Raw genomic sequence first — 20,373 nt, 5'->3', positions numbered from 1 at the left:
ACGAGAGAGGAATCCAGGTTTTCTTGTTCTTTCCACTGAAATAACATGGACTGGCTATGCGTACTCCCTACTCTTGAGCAACAGCCCTGAAGCCTTGCTGGAGCTCTCCTACCTCCTTATTCCGAAGTGCAGTGTCACCATTTTCCTTCAGCAGCGGGAGCAGAGAAACCTTACTTTTTGGACCAAGCCCTTTCTCAAGTTCCTGTCTTGGATTATAATGCCTGAAAGCTGTTGCTGCTGGGTTTGGTTTTTTTGGTTACTCAGGAATAAGCCAAAAGCTATCACCTCTTAAAGAACTGCATCTTTAATCTTAGTTTAGTGCCTTTTAGATTGCTCTTCTGCACTGCTTCTTCCTGCAGCGAACTGGGAGAAAAGCTAGCAGAATATTTTCTGGGAGGAAATTGAAAAACATTGGTTAATGAATTGCTTTGCCTCTTATGTACTAACATATCTATGTTGTTACAAATGGAACTGCATCTGATAAGAGCAATAAGTTTCCAGTTTGATCTTATTTTAGTTTGCAGCAAACTGAGGATAAAAAGACTCTTTGTTCCAAGAAGAAAAAAAAAAATGAAGCAAAACATCTGGCAAGAAGCTGATGTGCTCAGGAATACTCTGAAAGAAGTTGTTAGTGATGGATTATGACAAACAACTTCAATTCATCCCCACAAGCGTTATGCGAAGAGACAGGATAATTCTTCCCTTGTCTGAGATTCTTTGAAAGGGTTTCCTGCTTTTCTGAGAAAGGGAAAGAGTGCAACAGTCAGCTCCCTGTGCGTTCCTCCCCGATCCCTGTGACTGTTCTGATCTGAATGGAAAGCTTCTTTCAAGACTGATTTATTTGGAGAGTGCTAATTGCAGACCATGTGGTGGCTCCCCTAATGAAGCCTCTCAGGGCAGATCAGCTCCCCTCCTGCAGTAGGGGCAGCTCCCTGCCAGCTCTGGAGCATGGGTGAGGGTTGGGGAGCACCAGGTTGTGGTGTGTTCCATCAGTGCTGCGATGCGGAGGTCCTCACTTGTGGTACATGTGGATTTGGCCTTAGAGCCAAATTCTTTCATTCCTCCCTCAAACCACCGAAGATATTTTATACTGCAAATTATAAAGCGTTTGCTACTTTGTCCTTAAACACAGGCTTGGATCACTGCACCCTGCACTGATTTCTGCTGCGTGTGCACGGCTGCAAGTCAGAGGGAGAGCCAAGTCCCTGTGGCTAAGGGCACATCCAGGCCCTGAATGAGAAACCAGGAGCAGTTTGTTCATTCAGAGTGACGCTCCCCAGCCCCAAAGGAGCAGTGAGTGGGTAAACTGCTTTCGTGCAGAGCTTTTCAGTAAGAATCAAGTCTGTTGTCAGCATTTGTGACATTTTCTCTGTTCCTTTCCTTTGGGCAGTTTGCCACAGAAACGTGCTGATGACATTAGGATTCTCAAACTGTCATTTCTGAAGGCGTTCTTATCTACTCTGTACTTAATATTGTTCCAGGACATGAAGGTGGCTCTTTCTCCTCTGTTAATTAACTTTTTTTTGCCCATGTTTGCCTGCCTTATAAATTCCTCTGACATCAGGGTCTAGGATTAAACAAATTGATACCACACTTTCAGTGTGTGAGCATGACACTGAGCTGACAGCATGGTGTCTGAAGAATTTAAACGCACAGAGCATATAGGAGGAAATTCCCATCCAGCCTTATCCACACCATCCCCTCGCTCCCTGAAAGCTCCACTTGTGGCCTGAGCAGCTGCAGGCAGCAGGAGACAGAGCAGAGCTCCACCTGCCTGGGGTCTTTTGCCCTGAGGATGCCAGTTGTGGTATTTCTCAGAAGTACCTGCATCTCTTCACTGGGTCAGAGCTTCATTGTAATGCAGTTATGGAGCAGTGCTGACCTGGTATGGAGCCAACTCCCCACAGCAGCCAGATTGAGTTGTCTTATTTGGTTAACAGTGTTTCTATAGTTTATTAAATCTTGGTAGGAGTTGAAAGGTAAGGAGTGGAATGAGCAAATCTTATGGATTATCTGTCCTTGCATTTTCACTTGTTGGTGTAATCCTGGCCCGAATGATGGGCTGTGTGAACATGCATTCAGTGTTCTGTTGATGTGTTGTCTTAAGGCATGGTTGGCTGTTTTTATCTGGCACAAAAACATGAGTTCATCTCAGGTAGCACAGGCTGTCTGATCAACCATCTGATGGCAAGGCATTATGAAAGTGGCACATCCTTATCTACTGGTATCACTCAGAGCAGGGCAGAGCACGGCTCAGTGCCTTTCAATCAAATTTGGAAGATTTGCTATACAATACTTCGTATTTGGGCCTGCCATGACTCCACTGACATTATGAGCAAAGTGAAGCCAAACAGACCAATATTCTTAGCATAGAACCAGAAAATAGGTCCCCCATTTTGCCCACAGCTAACTGCACAGCAAGGAAATGGGCTGCACAGTGCCAAGCTGACGCCAGCCTTTGCAATGCAGACTTCCTGAGTTGTGCTCCCCTTAACAGATCAGCGTGGCTTTCAGTTCAGTCTGATGCTGGCAGCTGCTGTGAGAGCAGCTGCTCCCCGGCCACCTTACACAGATGCTGCGGTGCAGAGGTGTTGGGAAGAAGCTTGGAGGCTAATGTTTCTCAGCACAACTGGAATGATAAGTGCATGAGGAGCTTGTCCTAGAAGGGTCGTCTTCAAGGCTGTGTCCTAGTCAAATGATTTTGGGTTCCTCCTTTTCCTCCAAGAGTTACATGTGACAGGACTGGGTTTCAAGGAACCATGGTAGTGGGTTTCAAGGTACCAGTGTGAAAGGCTGTGCTGTTGGTGACTTAACGGCATGCTCTAAATCAATCTGGAGATCATTTTCTCTTCAAACACACATATTTGAAGAGAGGTGAGGACAGGATCACCTGAAGCAGGACAAGCACAGAGGCAGAAGGAAGAGATTTGCTTTCATTGCACTGCCTCTTTGCCGGGTGCCTCCCAAGGCCAGCAGGAGAGGAGTGGAGCTCACCAGGTATTCCTGCATTATCTGGTTGCACCCAGCCCCCGGGCTGTGCCCTGCCTTCCCCAGGCTGTGTTCAGGAGGGTTCTTAGCAGTGTGCGATTTCAGCAAGCCCAGCTGTCTGTGACCTGACCCCAAGGAGCCCCTGAGAATGGGCTTTGGGCTGCAGGTGCTGAGGGCCAGACTGGAGCAATACGAGTTTGATTTGGGTCTAGGAACATAAGAGTTTCTGGAGCAGTTTGGAGAATGGGTGGGATGAACGTTACAAATAGGAGGGAAGACTCATGATGGATTTATTGCAGCCTGAAATAAATTATTCCTCCCAGAATTTATTTTTGTAATAATTTGCATGTAGATACTCTAACACATACAAATAACCCCAAACCTTCTGCAAAAAAAAAAAAAAAGTGATGAATTCAATCTCCTGCATCATGTGAGAGCAATAGAAATAGCACTATTTCCATGGCTAAAGGGAGCTGAGAGCTCTTGGTGTTGCCTTTAGACCCCTGGGCCTGCCCTTCTCCCTCCAGGGCAGCCTGCCTGGGGCTAAGCCCCACTGAGTCAGCAGTGGCTGTGGCAGGGCTCTTCCTGGGAGCCCTGGCACAGGTGGTGAAGTGATTTGATTGTTGGCACTCTCAAATGGAGTAATGAATTTGATAGCCAAAGTGATCCACTAACACTGCCAGCTCAGAGGGTATTTGAAGGACAATCAAAGCCTGTAACCAGGCAGTGTGATATTTTCTTGTCATCAGCCTCCTGCCTATTCCTTTCCACTCCACTCCAGGGCAGTTAATTGTAAGTGAGGTATTTGTTTGGTGCTGTTTTTGTGCATGCTCTGCTGTGTCTTTATTTCAAGGAGATAGTGAAGTCAGTGGGCTACATCCCAGCCTGGTTCGGCAGCCCAGCTCTTCCTGAGACATTTTACCGCATTTTGGTTTTGGTTGCTAAAGGCTTGGGCAAGCCAGTAGCTCTGTGAGGGGGAAGCTGAGCATCCCAAAGTGCTTCTTCTTGTACTTAGTTGTCCATGTCTTAAATCTGGAGCACGTAAGGCAGAGCAGAACTGGTATAAGCTGAGGCATCCAGCACATGCTGGGTGCCTCTGTGCCATGCTGCCCAGCCTGCCTGGCAGTGGGCCATGATTTGAAGGCTAGGGCCATAAGAGAAATCTGGGTTTTAAGTTACAAGCTCTCATGGCCTGACTAAGTCGGTCTTGACTATATCTGTTACCTTCAAGATTTCAACCAGCCTCTGTTTGCTGCCAGTTTGGCTTCTGCTGTGTTCTTTTGTTCTCTGCAAAGCTTTTCCCAAGCTGGGAGCACATGCTATGGAGCAAATGGTAAGCAGCATGTCAGCTGCAGACAACAGGAAATTTCTCTGATGCAGCAGTAGAGAGGAAGAGTGCACTATGTCTTGCAGATTTACTGCTTGCAGAACATCTCCAGCTCTCCATCGATATCTACAGATAATCGCCAGCCAAGTGAACCCAGAGGTATTTGTAGTGCACTGTCAGCAGTGATATAATACTGAGTTAGCAAACAAATGAACTTTGAAATACAGGGAAACAAAAACACAGTCTAGAGTATGTTTATTTCGAAATCAATTTAAAGAAATGTTGAAATAATAGTAGCAAATCCAGGGTGGGTCAGGTTAAAAAGCAAAGCAAGAGAAGCATTCTTGCGGTGCTGTAAGACTTTTTTGTACACACCAAGTTAGACATACAAAGACAAATGAGGAAAACTTAGCTTCCCACTGAGATAAAATGCTGTGGTGCTGAGTACCCTACAAACACCTCCTGGAGAAAGCTAATATAAACGTTGCATCAAAAGGAATTAAGGCTGCTCTGAATTTAAGCATTTTTTAAAAATCTCTGTTTGATTCCCTAAGTTGTGTAAATTTAAGCAATTTTAGCTATGAGTTTGCCTTTTCCCTTTCTATCTTTCCCCCTACGTTCTCTGCTCTCCGTTGGCTGCAGGTTGTTTGATGCTTTGTTAGCAGAATGGTGCTGGACCGCTGCCACTTGCTGAAACACACCCGGCGCTTCAGGCTGGGGTGGGAGCATGGAGGATTTTGTCTGCTCATGTCACACTGTAATTAGCATGCCTCAGAATCTTGCTGCTCCTCCTTGCTGGTGGGCAGCTTTGGCATAGCATGGAGCCCATCCTCTTGGGCACCTCCCTCCTTCTGCAGAGCAGACATAGTTCTGCCCAGGCTGCAGGCCTGCCCTTAGGTTGCTGGCCTTCTGTTTTCTCCCTTTGTTTTTGGAGCCCAGTGTTTGCTCAATACAGTTCCAGACTTGGCGGACATGGCTCTGAGTGGGGCTCTGCTCCGTGTGCCCCATGCCCCTGCCCAAGTTCGCTGCAGTCTAGGGAAAAGGGGCAGGAAACCATTGCTGAGGCCAGGTGCCACATGCTGGCAAAAGGTCAGCAGGGGCTCTCTGGGAGGGCCATTTCCCCTGCCTTGCCTTGGCTTGTGAAAGCAAGGGGATTTGTAAAGGGCTGTTGGTGGCTGAGGCTGAGCCTTCCAGCCTTGGTGCTGCCAGCCAGCAAGCCTGGCAGAGCCTGTCGCTAACAGGGGACAGTCATCCTTGGGACAGTAAAGGGAGTGTAGGAGGATGTTTGCAGCAGTAAAACAACGGTGAATAAAACACTAATTCTTGTCAGAAATACTGTGGAAGCAAAAATCAGGCAGAATAGGCTGGGCAAGAAGATTTTAATTTGCTGTGGTGCGAAACAAAGCTGTATCTTGTAAAAAAAAATTCCAGCTGTCTGGAAGGAAATACACGAGAGGAAGGCTTGGCCAGGTGTCACACGCTGCTGGTGCTTGCCTCTTGGTTCCTATGTGGGGCAGCTCAACCCGTGTGGAGCTGCTGCACTGGGCACCAGGGCCTGCAGCCAGCGAGACCCACAGCCAGCATGGCCCAGCAGCGTGGTACCGGGCTCATCATGGGGGCTGCTCTCCCCTGCAGCTGAGCGGGAGCAGTTCCTGTTGTGCTCCTGTTCCTCTGGAACCTGAGTGTTCCTGAGCAGTCTCATCCCACCTTCTTGCACATTGTTCTGGAGCTGTCTGCCAGCAGGGAACCCAGTGCCAGCCAATGCAAGCTCCTGAATGGCTTCTCCTCAAACACATCAGCCACAGAGCTCTCCTATCAGAATGGTGTCTGGGCTGCTAATTACATGGCATTGACAAGGGAAGGACACATGCCCAATTTTAAAGATCCTTTAATCTGAGGCAAGCATTTGCTAATGGCTCTGGGCTGGAAATAACTTGGAACTTCAGTGGGAAACTCTGGAGGACTGTGCAGATTCAGCTCTTGATGCACACAAGATAAAAAGTGATTTTAAATATGTTTCGTCTCAGCTATGACATTAAGATGGCAGTCCTGTAAAACAGCCAGCAAAATCACTGGCAGTCCCAATGAAATTACATTCTTTGTAAGTGGTTTATCCCAGTGTGTACTTGAAACAATATTTTTTCTTTTATTCTTTAAAAAAATAACCATGATGTTTGACTTCTGGTTCAAATGAATACTTGTTGCTGGGCAAGGAGAAGTGTGGGGTGTGTATTCAGGTGGATGTGCCTTTGTTAGTGAGGATTCACAAGAACTTCAGCAATTGTTTTCAAAATGTTGCTGGATCTGCCTATGCAAATGGGTGCTTCCCCAGAATAAAGAGATTCTGGACGGTCAGGAGGAACTTTCATACTGAAGAATATTTCAATTTAACATCCATGTCATTTTCCTGTTCCTCTCTTTCCTTATAGTAAAGGGTATATTCAATCAGTGCTTGTGATAACAACTCTTTTTGGGGGGTGGTTGTGTCTCTTTCTGGAAGATAAGATTTTTCATTGAAAAAAGAGTAAATGGGCAAATTTCAAAACATGTGGAGCATAATTAGCCACCCAGATTCCAGTATTCGGCACACCTCTGTATTTTGAAAACTTCTCCCTAATCTCATCTCTCTGCTGATGGAAATCCCTTCTCGGGATAGGGATAGGGCTTGAGGGGTTATTCCTTGTGGTTTTTTGGGTTTTGTTTTTTGGCGAAGTAGTTTCACACAGTTGTCCTAAGAGATGTATGAAGTCTAAAGAGGACAATTAACGTGTCATTTCATGAGAGACTTTCATGTCTTCTGGGCTCTGTCTAAGGCACAGAGCAGGAGATACTTGTATTTCCTTTTCCTTGCCCAGTGCGTTGGTTAAAACCATGGGATAAATCACCTTCACTTTTCCTTCCCTCACAGTCCACCATGAGAAAATCTCTACCTGCATTCAGACCAACTGCTACACTAATGCAGGATAACTGCAATTAGCAAGTAGATGCCTAATGCAGGCTGGGTTATCAGGGAGTTGGAATGTTTTTATGCTGAGGTCATCTGGGGCGAAATCCTTCCCTTTCCAGGGCTAGCCACTCAGCTGTGCTTTTTCTCACTTCAGGGGAGCACCTGCGAATCTGTCCACAAGGCTACACCTGCTGCACCAGTGAGATGGAGGAGAACTTTGCAAACAAAAGCCGAAGTGAATTTGAAGCCATGATGAAAGAGGCTGGCCGCTCTGTGCAGACGACCCTAATGGCGCAGTACAGAAGCTTTGACAGTAAGTAAAACTGCTCGGTTCACCTCCTGCTCAGGTCCCAGTCACTGCAACGTTCATGTTCAATATGAATTCCTCTGCATCTTGTTCAATAGTTTGTCCAAAATGTTGACCTTGAATAGCAATTGTACGTCAGGCTGTTTCTGAAAGAGCAAGTCATTTTGAGAACTCCATTTCAGTGAGGCCATTGCAGGAGGCTGGCAGGCACTCGTGCCGTCAAATTGCATCCTTTGGCATAGATGCAGCTTTTACAGGCATAACGTAATCAGGTCTTACCACAACAGCGTTAACATTGGAGGTACTGATGTAAGACTTGGCATGGAAAGCTGAAGAATATGGTAAAGGTGACTGGATAGTCCTCAGTAGATGTGGAGGGTCTAAGAAGGCATGGATTTTTCTTATTTTTTCCATGTAGATTGCAATATAAGAGGAGGTTGGTTCCTGTTAGATGTTTATAACTTTAAGCTTTGCACAAACGTATGAAAACAGTAAACAGGAGCGAAGAACTTAGAGGCCATTACACTTTAGTAGTGGTAGGCAGGCATGCTATCCAAAGCACAGTATCCCTTGTAGTGTGCTAAGCAAAGGCAATGGATGGCTCCCTTATTGTTCCCTGAAGAATACATTTTGTAGTGCACAGCAAGCCCCAAGGCCTGAAAGCCACTGGAAATAGATGCTTTATTAGCAAAATTGAGATGACCTATGATTCAGAGACTGTATCCATTATGAGATTTTGAAGAAGGTCAGGCATTTAAAATCACGGTCGTCCTAACTTTATCAGCAGTCATCATATGGAGTTACCATGAAAAGAATATGAGTTGGAGAAAGAAACTATAATAGCCGGAAAGGTGGAACTGGAAATTTCAAACAGTACATAATAGATCTAAAGAAATAAACCTGACCTTCAGGGAGCTGATAGCCAAGATTAAGTGCTTTTGCACTGAATAGACAGAATAGGCAATGCATCTCTGCAAAATGCATTGTAGCTGTGTGGCCAGGGTTGACCACGGCAAAGGCATTCTTTTAAAAGCTCAAAAATTAATTGACTTTCACCTGCCTTAAAAAGTGATAGCCAAGATTTTCAAAAGAACCTTCCAATGATGGTTGCTTAGGCTGTCAGCTGAATGGGAACTGCTGCTGAACACACTTGCCCCTCCGGCCTCTCGCAGAGGTTGATGCAGAAAATCCACCAGCTTCAGCGCCCTCTCCCTTCTCTGCCTCTTGTGAATTTTGGCTGATTCATCTGGTCTTTATTTTTGCCCTAAATACTCAAAAGAACAGGCTTCTACTTGTGTCATGAAAGAGAGTGTAAATCTTGATGGAAAGCTTTGAGAGTTACGTTATCTGGTTTAACTTAAGTGTGATGCTTTGGTGGATCAATAGTAATAACAGCAATAAGAATAATAGTATGCAAAAAGAAGCATCTCAGAGCGGGACACTTATGTTGAATGCCAATTAGAGCTGTGAGAGCTCTCCTTATTAATAGCATTTTAGAAAAACAGACATTAATTCCTGTGGTGCATAGCTAAGTTTGTTGTTCTTGTTTCTGTTTTGTTTTTTTTTTTTTTTTTTAAAGCATCAAACAACATAAGTGTTCAGTAAGCAAAGAATTACTGTAACAGACCATAATGCACAGATCATTAGTGCTTTGCAGTGGAAATAACCTCACTTGAGCCTTCAAGGCCAGGAAGATGTTTCCTGCTCCCATTATGCCTTTTTCAGTTTGATTAACTATGCTTGCAATCAATATAGAGCTTATGATTTATGCAAGACACCATTTTTTTAAAAAGCATTCATCATACTGTGTCTTTGTTTCAAGCACGAGTTTACCTATATGCAGTTTTTTGTTTTGTTTTCCTTCTCTAGCTTCTGTATACCTGGTTTAAAATTAAGGAAGTTCTGGTGATGGGGCAATGAAATCATAGTAACTGCTGCAGCAGTGTAGTAGAAGCCACCTGTTTTCCAATTGATGTTATTAACCTTAAACTTAACTAAGACATTTTGCAGGTAGTGCCATTTAAAACTGTTGAATAGAGGATTTCTTTTAATGTTAAACTCACGAGTTCTAGTCTTTTAGTCTAGTCTTTAGACTAGAACTAGACTTTTTAGGCACTGGATGTTAGGTCTCGTTCCATTTCCTTATCAGCAGCTTCTGTGGCCCAGTGATTATCTTCTTCAGATTCACCAGAGCAGACCTTACTTTTGTAATCTCACTGCTGATCGTGACAGTAGTCTCTACTTGCAAATTGCCCCAAAGCTCCAGCTAAAAAATATCAAGGCTACAGCAGTATGCTTCTGAAGTAGTGCTCTCTGTGCTGGAGGTCCGAGCAGCGCACTACATTGGCAGGGCAAGATGCATGGCTGCTTTGCTGGTTCTGATGTCCTGGGGCCCAGCTAGGGGCTGCAGGTGGGTTTGGGGAAGAGCTTGTTTGCTTGGGAAATGCTACACATCCCTGTCAGTCCCAATATCGGAAATTTTCAGTATGTGATATTATAAAGTGAGATACATGGACTAGGAGTTTTGCTCACGCGGTATTTCAGGAGGCAGCCGAGAGCTGCGCAGGGCGCCCTCTGCTGGCTGCAGAGACGGAGCTCACCTCTCCAGTGCCATAAAGTCTTGCGTTGTGCCCAGAGTGAGTTTCAAACACTGAGTGGGTTTGAGGGAGCTTCCATAGGAAAATGAGCATTTTTCCTGGCGTGACACAGGGGCTGCAGGCCACAAGGAACAGGGTTTCTCCTCCGCTCCCTGTGAAGGCTTTCTTGTTGGGATACAGTCCTTGCCCGTCTCTGTCCTCTCCCTTTTTCCCCACTTAAGTCACTTTTTAATTATATTGCGATACTGTGCCAATCTTTTCTTCTTCCTCATTTTGGTACATGTAGCAAGCAATGCCTGCATGAGCGCTGACCTTTAGCTGCGAGCCAGGAAATCTGGCCTTTCAGAATTGCTTCGTATTTTTAGGGAATATCAACAAGCTGAACCAAAATCTCTTCTTTCACACTGCGCAGTCGAAAAGTTGTTTGTTGCTCTCAAATTCTGGGATTTTTAAGCTGTGGCAATCAGTCAGAAATTAAAATGTATGAATTTTATAGGCAGGAAAGCTGATGTCATGTAGAAACTTCCATCATTTTGAAGGTTGGTAGCTGGAAATCGCCTGTATTGTAGCACAGACTGTGCAGATAATTAACACGACTTGAGAGTTCATTTTTGAAGGTTACATTTTTCTTGTGAAGATAAATCATTGTTTTAAATGTTACATGGTGGGGAACATCCTAGAAGTTGTTACATGCTGGTGGCTAAAATTTTAGGGATTTCTAAAGGCTTCTTCTTTAAAATTCAGCCAATGTGTCTTCGCCAGAGTTTGTAAGATACATTTATTTACCAGTGCTGAGAGTGCTTGAGGACTGTGTCCAGGTGGTTATGCATCTCGCTCCTGCTACTGGCTGCTAAAGCAGCACTGCAGAATCCATGCTGGAATCTGAATGTGGGGGATATTTTACTCACTTGACGATAATAAGAACCAAACCTTGCCAGCCTGAAACTGTAATGGCATCCAAATTGGATGGCTTGCATGCTGAATGATGTATTCCAAGGGACGCACAACTGCTCTGTGCAGGAAATGGGTGACAATCAATTGAAGCAATGCGCAGCTGGACCACAGGGACCTGCAGTGCTTGCATCAGATAACTCCAGGGATTGTTTTCTGCAACTCCATTGCTGCCTGTCATGGCATTTGTCTTCCAAAGGAGCCACTCATGTCCCCTTTGCCCCTGACAGCAGCACCGGCTGCTCCCTGGAACCACAGTTGGGACTCAAATCCGTTTCTTTTGACCCAGAATCCCCTAATTAGCCAGACTGCTCTTTTTGGAAGAGCCCTGATTGCTCTTTGTGTGGTGGTTTCTCCATGCCAGGGCCTTGTTTTTGTGGTTTGGGTGTGCAGGCTCAGCTGATGCCCACATCCCCGGCAGACAGGAGGTGGCTGGGGGTCCCCACGGGCAGCAGCTCCACAAAATTTGCTGAAATGCCAGGGGTCATTCCAAACATGGGCCTTGTGTTGGCCTGCTGCCGTCCTCGTGGCTGAACATCTGAGCCAGCAGCCAGTCCTCACCTCCACTGTCTACAGTCTCACCATTGAATTTTGCTGACAGCCTAGCGTGCAAGGTTTGCTAAAACTGCTCTGCTCAGAGCACTGGTAGCTGTTCTGTTCCCACTGCTGCGTGGTACTTGGGCATTAGAAGCCCAGTTCTCCCTAGCTTTGCCTCAGGACTTACCGAAAGTACTTGGAAAAGGAGCTACACAAGGTGATCCCTTTGGCTGCCTTGAACTTCCTGCCCTCAGGGTTGGTTTGCGGCAGAGGTAGAAAGTGAGGAGAATATCCCTTAACCTGGAAATAAAAAAGCAGGATCCCTAGGTGGGTCAAGGATGGAGGAACAGATAGAGGGGTTTCCCTTGGCGACTTGCCTAGGAGGAAGGCATCAGGTGCCCACACCTACCTCCTCCTTTGCTTACATCAAGGAGCCACCTTAAGAAAGTCCTAGCACGAGGCAGGATGGGTGGTAGTCCTGCAGTCATGCCCGCAGAAGGAAGATGCTTTCATGTGTGGTGCTAAGCCTCCTGCTGGGTATTTATGGTTTGCTGGAATGGGGTGTGGTGTCTATCGAGACGCTCGGCAAGATTAATCCTGACAGGTCACTGCCTCAGGGAGCAAACACTTAGGCTCACCTGTAGCAGCTCCAGCACCTGGGCTTTACTCTCCCATTTCAGCCACTTCTCTTCACATCTAATCTGCAAGGCTCTGTCACATGCTGCAGGGCATATTGTGATGTACGTGCAGCATTTTGCTTAACAGATAGCACAAGCACAGTATTCTCCTTTAAAAAAGGAAGGATAAGAACAACACAAGGCAGCGGCACTGGCTGGGACAGGAGCGCAGCACCAGGCTGCATGCTGCAGCAATGTACACACCACAAAGCGAAGAGCTGTTTCCATCCCTGCACGAGTCAGAGAGTAGAAAAGGTAGATCAAACATCTCAGTTTCAACAGCTGTCACCACATTTTGTCGCACACCAGAGAAAGCTGCCACCGCGCTGAAAACAGGGAAACACATGTCTCTGGAGGGACGTGAAAGAAAGCACCTGCTCTTCCAAGATACAGGATGACACAGGCGTATTTTGCAAGAAATTAGCGATGACCAGGTAGAATTCCAGAAAAACCGTTGGCAGAGTTTATTGTACCATTGATGAATCAATGCACAAATCTCTTTGAAAACCTCTGATTTCACCCAGTGAGCACTCAGTCAGCCAAGCATTTATGGCAAATGCTGGCTGCTGCCCTTGCAATCAGGCAGCATCATGCAGAGGCTGGGGGTGGCCGGGGGGAGGTGGATGCTGTGAGGCAGGAGGCCAGCCACTGAGGGTTTCTGCATGCCTCAGCAGGAGGGCCTGTTTCTTGAACCAGCTGACACTCAGCCGTATTCCAGTAGGTTTACTAATTTCTACATGAAGTGTTTCCTACCTTTCAGTTTTTTTGATGTTCCATGTTTCTCATAAAAGGAAGATACTGGGCTTTTCTTTGGCTACTGTTGCTGCAAGGACATACACGGGTGCCCTGAATTGGCTCCTGAGCTGGTAATTCCCCACAGCTTGGTGCGATGCACTTCTCTGTTCCTGGTAATATGGGAGCACTGAGGGCTGCAGAGGCAAGGTGCTGTTCCACCTTACCATTGGCACACAATAAGCTTGAAACTACAATGCTGAAATATGTGGCATGTCCTGATACAAGAGGTTGTGCTTTTTTGAGTGCTTCAAGGTATCTGTTCTCATTTGAGTTGATAGAATTATTTTGTTCCCTCTTAACCAGAAATGCTTGCAACAAAATGTTGATTCTGCCTTACTAGTTACTGACACACTGATACAGCCAAGAAGCTTCTTGTTGCTGTAATGCTACCTGTTTGAGTCTCAAGACGGGGGCCAGTGACTTTGTTTAAAAAAAAAAAAATCAAACAAATTTAGGTGAATGGACTGTGGAGAACGTGCATCGTGCAATAGGTTTGCACTAGAGGCTGGAACAGAGCCTGAGCCCTATGACTTCTGGTACGGTTCTGGAGTACCAGCAGTCCCTCTAGTCCGTTAAATGGAGTTATCCCCTTCTTGTAAGAGAGCAAAACACATCTAGTCATCCCATTGCTTACAAGGGTTCGTCATATTTCCATGCATTTGTTCTCAGCTCCTTCCCTCTAAGAAGAAACAGGCACTAGCTCTGAAGGCTCCTTTGGTCATTGCTGGGAGTGAGCTTTGTGCAGGCCTCTTCCAAAGTGGATGCAGTGATTAAAACCCTGCAGGAAGTCAGCACCCAACCTGTACAAACGGGTGCAAGGACGTAACAGAGCTTTTTGGCACGTGGCAGGCTGTGTGATTAGGGGTTTGGGCTGACTTTTAGAGATAAGCATGGCTAACAGCAGTACTAGCAGGAGCTTGAAGGTGCTCTGTGCCTACAGGAACTAGGCTGAAAATTGATTTATACATAGGGAGAGTTGGAGATAATCCCACTTTGGGGTAAAAAGAGACTAGAAGCCTTCACTGACAAGCATTTAATCTCTACATCTGCTGTGGCTGCTTACAAATGCTTCCCTTCTCCCCCCTTTTCTTTTCTTCCTTAATTTCCTCCCTTCAGCAGCTTCTCAGCTTGAAAAGCACAGTTTGCATGCTGTAATGGGTGCAGAGCTGTTTCCAGTGCCTCACTTCCCTTCCAGGATGTGCCAGAGTGTTTTGATTCCATTTCTTGTGTTTCCTGAAATTAGCCAGGTTAGTAGGGCAAATAAATAAGGATTCTTTTTCTTCCTCAGAAGCACATTTTTATCAGTTGCCTCACTTTGTTTTTGCATTTAGTGCTGGAAATGTTGTCTCTCCTTGCCGTAGCTACATCTCCAAGAGGGATGCATACATTTTGGCATTGATTGCTACACCTGCTGCTTAAAACAACAGCTATAATCTCTTTCCCTGGATCAGCCTGTAAGAGCTGCCAGATGATGCTCTGAAACAAAATTAATAGGAAAAACGATCATAAAGAGAGTCATGAAATTTGCTTGGATTTTCATTCTTACACAGAGAACGAGAGCTGCGATTTTTTTTCAGAGCTGTACAACCAAGAGCATGAATGCATTGAAACTCAGAGATGTTGATTAAGGCAGGGGGTCAAATATTAGAAAACTACATATGTATATACAGATGGATATACAAGTGTGCATTGGAGTTGAAATGAGGCAAGGCCCAATTTCATTAAGGGCTGTATTCTGTAGAGGTGTTCCTGGAGCTGAATGTGATAGTATATTTGTATGTCGAGAGGTAAACAGGTTGTTCATTTGGCTTGGGAGTGCCACAAGTATCTAGTTAAATGTGGATGCTGCATAGTGATCTTCAGCTGTTTTTAAGCAGAAATGAAGCTCTGAATGAAGGGGAAGGTGGATATAACAAGAAACAGTTCTGCTCTGAATACTGGGGGCTTTGACCTTCTGCTTTTCGTTCCCACTGTTGTTTTGCAAGTAATGCATTAGTAGGCAACACGAGGAGACTGCCTCCGCTCTTCAGTACAGGCACCCTGAGGTTCCTTCTGGCCCGGAGCTCGCCGTGGTCTGCAGCTCAGCAGGTCGGCTGGCTCACCTGGGCTCCGGGAGCCATGTTTGTCACAGCTTAGGATGGGCACAGGGTCAGGGTTCCACTGCTAACACTCTGGGGTAACCAAGCAGCTTCCTGCAGCCCCAGCAGTAGAGCTATTTGCTTGTGAAATGCAACCTCTGTTTTAATGCTGCTGAAAATGAATTAAAGTCCTTGAGGACTAATGCATACCAATAAAAGTATCATATGGCAGCATGCGGGCTTGGGGAGCAGCAGGCTGTGGGCAGCAGCTGCCCGGTCCCACCACACAGTGTGCTGCCTGTGCCGGCTGGGGACTCTGAGCTCCCAGCTGGTGATCACCACCAGTAGCTCCTCAGGTCAGCAGCCGGTCTGTTCGAGCTGGCGGGGGCAGAGGCAGGAGCCGCCAGCTCAGACAGGGCTGTTGTGGGTGAGGAGTAGTGCATTTTCACATGCGCTCATGTCCACATGCAGCCTGCCCTCCCTCCGTGGAAATACCTGAGAATAACGCACAGCGATGATCTACTTGCTCTGTACCGCACTGGTGACATTTGAGGGCAGAAGCCTCCTGTTTGTCTTGGTTCGCTGTAAATCCCTATTTGCACAGTCCATCATGAAAACTCTACAAGGCCAAAGACTAAACAGAGATTTCTTGTGCACCCTCAGCCCCTGCCTCCCACTCTGGCACCACTGTGCAGCGATGCTTCCACTTTAATGATGTGATCCTAGGCTCTTTTTTTCCCACTCCTTTGGCCTCTTGCAGGTCATATGATAGATGGTCCCTGCTGAATCATCAGCAGTTGTTTTGTAGCATGGTGCATTATTTACTGTACAGCAGCCAAATCCTGCACTCAGTACATAATTATTAATTTCCTCCTAGGCTAATTAAAGATTGTATCACAGTGCACACACATCAGGGGGCTGAATTAAGGGTTCAGGAGCAACCTGGATATTCTCATTTCCCCCACATATCTCCATTGCAGAGGCTCTGCTTTGCGGTACGAGGGCAGCGTGAGGCAGGGCCCACAGCGTCAGGGTAAGCAGAGCGCCAGCAGCCAGCAGGCTCTCCTGCAAAGCACCCGTCCTTGGCTTTTTCTCAGCCTCAGGATTGGTTAAGGTCTCTTGCTGTTTCTTTTCCTCTCAAAATTCAGCCTTAAGTGGATCTCCCACACAGAAGACTGGTGTGGAACGTGTGTGGGACGTTTGCTGTAGCTGTGTACTTACATCAGCAGAGCTGTCCGGGCACTTTGCAGTCTGCTTGTCGGAAATTTGCATCGAGTGGGACGAGTTAAGTGAAATCTTTAAAGATCTATTTATTTGATCACCCCTTTATTGTTATTGTATAAAAGAGAGAAAATGACTTATTTAGAGAGGAAAAGCTTTGGAGGAGGCTGATGTTTTTATTATATGTTCCTTCAGTGTTTGGCACAGTGTGCTTGAGAGTTTCCAGCGCTATCATAACGATTACAATAAATGTGCCTTGCTGGTGAGATTGTATTTTTGTACTTCAGACATCACAGGTGAACTGATATAGACTCAAACCACTACCCTCCAAAAATATCTTTTCTTTGTAGTTTTTTTTAAACTGGATAAGCGTTTCTGCTGGAGAATGAAGAAGTGCTTTTTTTGTGTTTTTAAAGTTAATGTCCAGAAATTCTTCAGCTGATTAGCAGAGGTCCTGTGGAGGATGGCTTTTTCATGACCAAGAGTTTAAGTGAGCTGTAAATATAGGTTATGTCCTTGTGCATGTTCAGGGTACCATGAAATGTAATTTAAAAGTTCTGGGCACTGCAAGCATAGGAACAACAGGAAATAAACGTTTGACCTTTCTTACCTTTGCTTGGCAGTAACCAATTGTTCTCTATGCTTCCTACCTACGTTACATATTGCTCTGTCTTAAATACAAGAGAGAAGAAACTACTGGGCATGCTGGAGGAGGACTCACAATTCAGTACTTCTACAGTCTGGATTTTTTTTCTTGTCTAGAAGGTGTGGTGTGAAATGCTGAGCTAGAAGCTAACAACTACCTTTAGTTACAGAGAACAGCATCGTTACGAACAGGAGAGAGATTTGGAGTCTACTGTTTTTTCCTTTTCCTGGAAGCAAAACAAAACAAATGCTAATCGAGAAATGCTATGTGCCTGAAGCATTTCTAGTTTATTTCTGGCCAAGGAAAACACTACACATGTATCACAGCATGGGGGGTCAACCTTACAGGGTACCATTCCTTGTTATTTGAGCCCATTGCTACTGAGCTCAAAGCATGCCCGTAGGGCTCGCAGTGCTCTTGTTGCTCTAACCACTACTGTAAGGCTTTCTCCAGGCCGTTTCCTGCCCTGTTCTTGCCTGCAGAGCGGTGGCACCTCAGGACACCTGTGCTGGGCCATGGGTGGTAGAGGTGCCCCAGGCACCTGCCCCCAGGGCCTCTGAGGGCACGGAGCAGGCAGTGGGCCCTGTGCTGCCACAGAAGGCTTGTCTAGGATAAACCTGCTGCTTTAGGAGCATGCCCAGGGAAGCAGAGTCAGCCTGAGGACTTAACTCATCCAGCCCACCACTGAGGAACCAGTACCAGCCGAAATGTGACAGCGGGAATCAATGTCTCTTACTCCAGAGGTAAGCAGTGCCTGCAGTAGGCAGAAATGAGCATCCCAAATAAAGGCTCTGGAAACAAGCTGTCTGGGCCTCCCAACAGCTCTGCGTGTTCCTAAACAAGCAGGCATATTGCTGGGCCCAGAGCAGTGGAGTGCAAAGCCTCCCTGCTGGGACGTCAACATGGCATGTTGCAGGGATCTAGTAGAAAGGCTTCTGAAATAGCTAGAGAGGTGTTCCCTTGGCTACTGAAGTGGGCACAGCATGGGAAAGGGGAAAAAACACCTTGAGACTTGTGGTAAAGAAACTGGAAAGGCAAACAGTTAACAGGCAGTGCCTCCCGGGCATCAGGGCTGAGAATTTTGCTGCTTTGAAGGCTTCTCATTTACAAATTCTGTGCAAGGTTACTGTGCTTTGAAGATGGGGGTAGCTTTACACCAGGAGAATGTATAAACAGCCCATAGCCAATGTCACTTGCACACACTCAATTCCAGCTCTTTAGAGGCAAAATCCTGAGCATTAGGGGGAAGACACTGGCAGCCAGCAATCAGCATGGTGGGCAGCAGTCATGGGCATCTGTGGGAGTGGGTTAGGTAGGCAAAGAGAGCAAAGTGGTGTTTCTTGCAAACATAAATGCACGTTAAGAGGAGTGATATATTCCCTCTGCATAGTTCAGATTTGGTCTGTTTTCATTAAAAAAAAGTGTGATAACTAATTTTCTTTAAAAGGACTATAGGGTTTGGAATCTGTGCTGCCACAGAACTTGCAGATCTCTACGATGCAATGCATTTTAAAAGAACAGGCATTCCTGATAGCAGAGGTATGCGTGTGGACCACAATAGCTGAGGCCTGGAGTGCTGGGTCACAGCGTGCTGGCGGAGCTGTCATCACTGTAATTGGCTATTTGATGTTGGTGTGTTCTGCACCGAAAGCTTTCCGAGCCACCCAGGAGGCCAGCAGCCACCAACAGCATGTTTCAATCTTTTCAGTCTCCCTGCAGTCAAAATGCTGCAGTAAATCTTGCTAATTATTTCACTTGAGTTTTGTATGTAAACCCAGACGCTTATCTCTAGGGTTGCAGATTTGGGTATTTCATAGCAGCATTAAACGAGAAATAGAGTACATTTTCTCTGTAGTTCCAGAGATTTGGAATGAAATGAAACAATCTGGAACCTAAAAGCAAATGCTGGAAGTTCTTTTTGTCCTGATAATGGGAATTCACTGGGTCAAGCTCAGCTGATAAAATACCTCAATTTCAGGTTGCTACTAACAGGCAATTCAGGGAGAAGCAGTCGCTCTTTAAACTTTGAATTTTATTTTACGAACAAAATTACTTTGCAACACTGTAAATTAGCAAAACTAACATCCAAGGAACAAATAGTAATTTCTTCTGTACAAGAATTGCAGATCTCATGTGCAGGAGCTGTGCTTATGTTCTGAGCGCCCTGCACTGCAGACATACTAGCAAGGCGGTGCTACAGACAAAGTGGACAGTGCAAGTCCAGACAACCTATGTGACCCTTCATGGGCAGCTCCATCCCTCATGCCCCCAGCATGCAAATGTGACGTTGAATTTGGAAACCTAATTGTAAGCCTCCTGTTTTTAACATCCTGAAGTACCTCCAGTTATTACAAAAGTCCACCTAACGGGATCAAGACACGTTTCACATATGCAGTAAATAGTAAAATATTAATCTGAAAAAATATTAATCTGAAAATAGATGTTTTTTCCTCAGTTCCCTCTTTAGGGAAGCTAAGTGGTTGATTCCCAGACAAAATGATGTGGCTTTTAAGTAATGAGCATCAAAGACCATCTGGTTCTAAGATGTTGAATAGACACTGAAAATGTTTAGGTAGTTAGCTTTGGGTGATATAATACTCGGCTTAATTTAAATCCTGTAAGGACTAAACTAATGCATATGTCCTAAGAGGTAAGTGCTTTGAGGAAGCGGAAAATACCATCTCTTCTTCATCCAAAGCATGTGCCTAGGCTAATAGGGTGAAATACCATTTTGGGGTTACTCTGGGCTCTTCAGTGACCATGGAGGAAAAGCTCTTCTCTCGCCTTGGGTGCAGGAGCAAGCATCCTGGCTGCACAGTGCAGGGCTGCTGATGCCGGGTGTCGGCAGCTGCTCCACCTGCGGTGAGCTGCCCAGCTTGCAGGCAGGGTTGGAACAGCGAGCTGTTGTTTCTTAGGCAAGTGGGGTACTGCTACCTTGTGGCAGGCTGGCTCTGTTTGTTTTTGGGAAGCTTGGTGTTCCAAACAGACATCGCTGTTTGTAGGCAGTGTTCAGACAGATGCCAAGTGCAGGGGACAGCAGCCCGCTGCTCCTGGTGTTCCATGAGCAGGAGGCCAGTGCATGGGCATGTCTGTAGTCAGGATTGGGCAGAGAGCTGGGAGATCCCCCAAGGAGGATGGAAATTTCCCTCCCATTGCAGGCAGGCTGTGTGGGCACCATGTGTGGTACAGCACAGCTGCCCGGCCCCAGCCAGGTGCTCAGTGAGGTGCAGAGGGCAAGAGAAGTCTATCTGCTGCTCTAGGAAAAGCAACTGGGAGCATGGAGCTAAGTAAGAGATTTGGTA

General features: G+C 46.0%; 1 protein-coding gene across 1 annotated transcript in view; it reads left to right on the top strand.

Moving 5' to 3' along the window:
• The window catches only part of GPC1 (glypican 1), a 174,548-nt gene that overhangs the window by 85,920 nt on the left and 68,255 nt on the right, over positions 1-20,373 (top strand). The window contains exon 2 of the mRNA XM_021397196.1: positions 7,417-7,575. Coding sequence (XP_021252871.1) covers positions 7,417-7,575 — 159 coding nt within the window. The remainder of the gene's footprint in view (positions 1-7,416; positions 7,576-20,373) is intronic.

This window comes from Numida meleagris, chromosome 4 (genome assembly GCF_002078875.1).
Source record: "Numida meleagris isolate 19003 breed g44 Domestic line chromosome 4, NumMel1.0, whole genome shotgun sequence".
NCBI lineage: Eukaryota > Metazoa > Chordata > Aves > Galliformes > Numididae > Numida > Numida meleagris.
The sequence above is the reverse complement of the archived record's forward strand: the minus strand, read 5'-3'. Positions and strand labels throughout refer to the sequence as shown.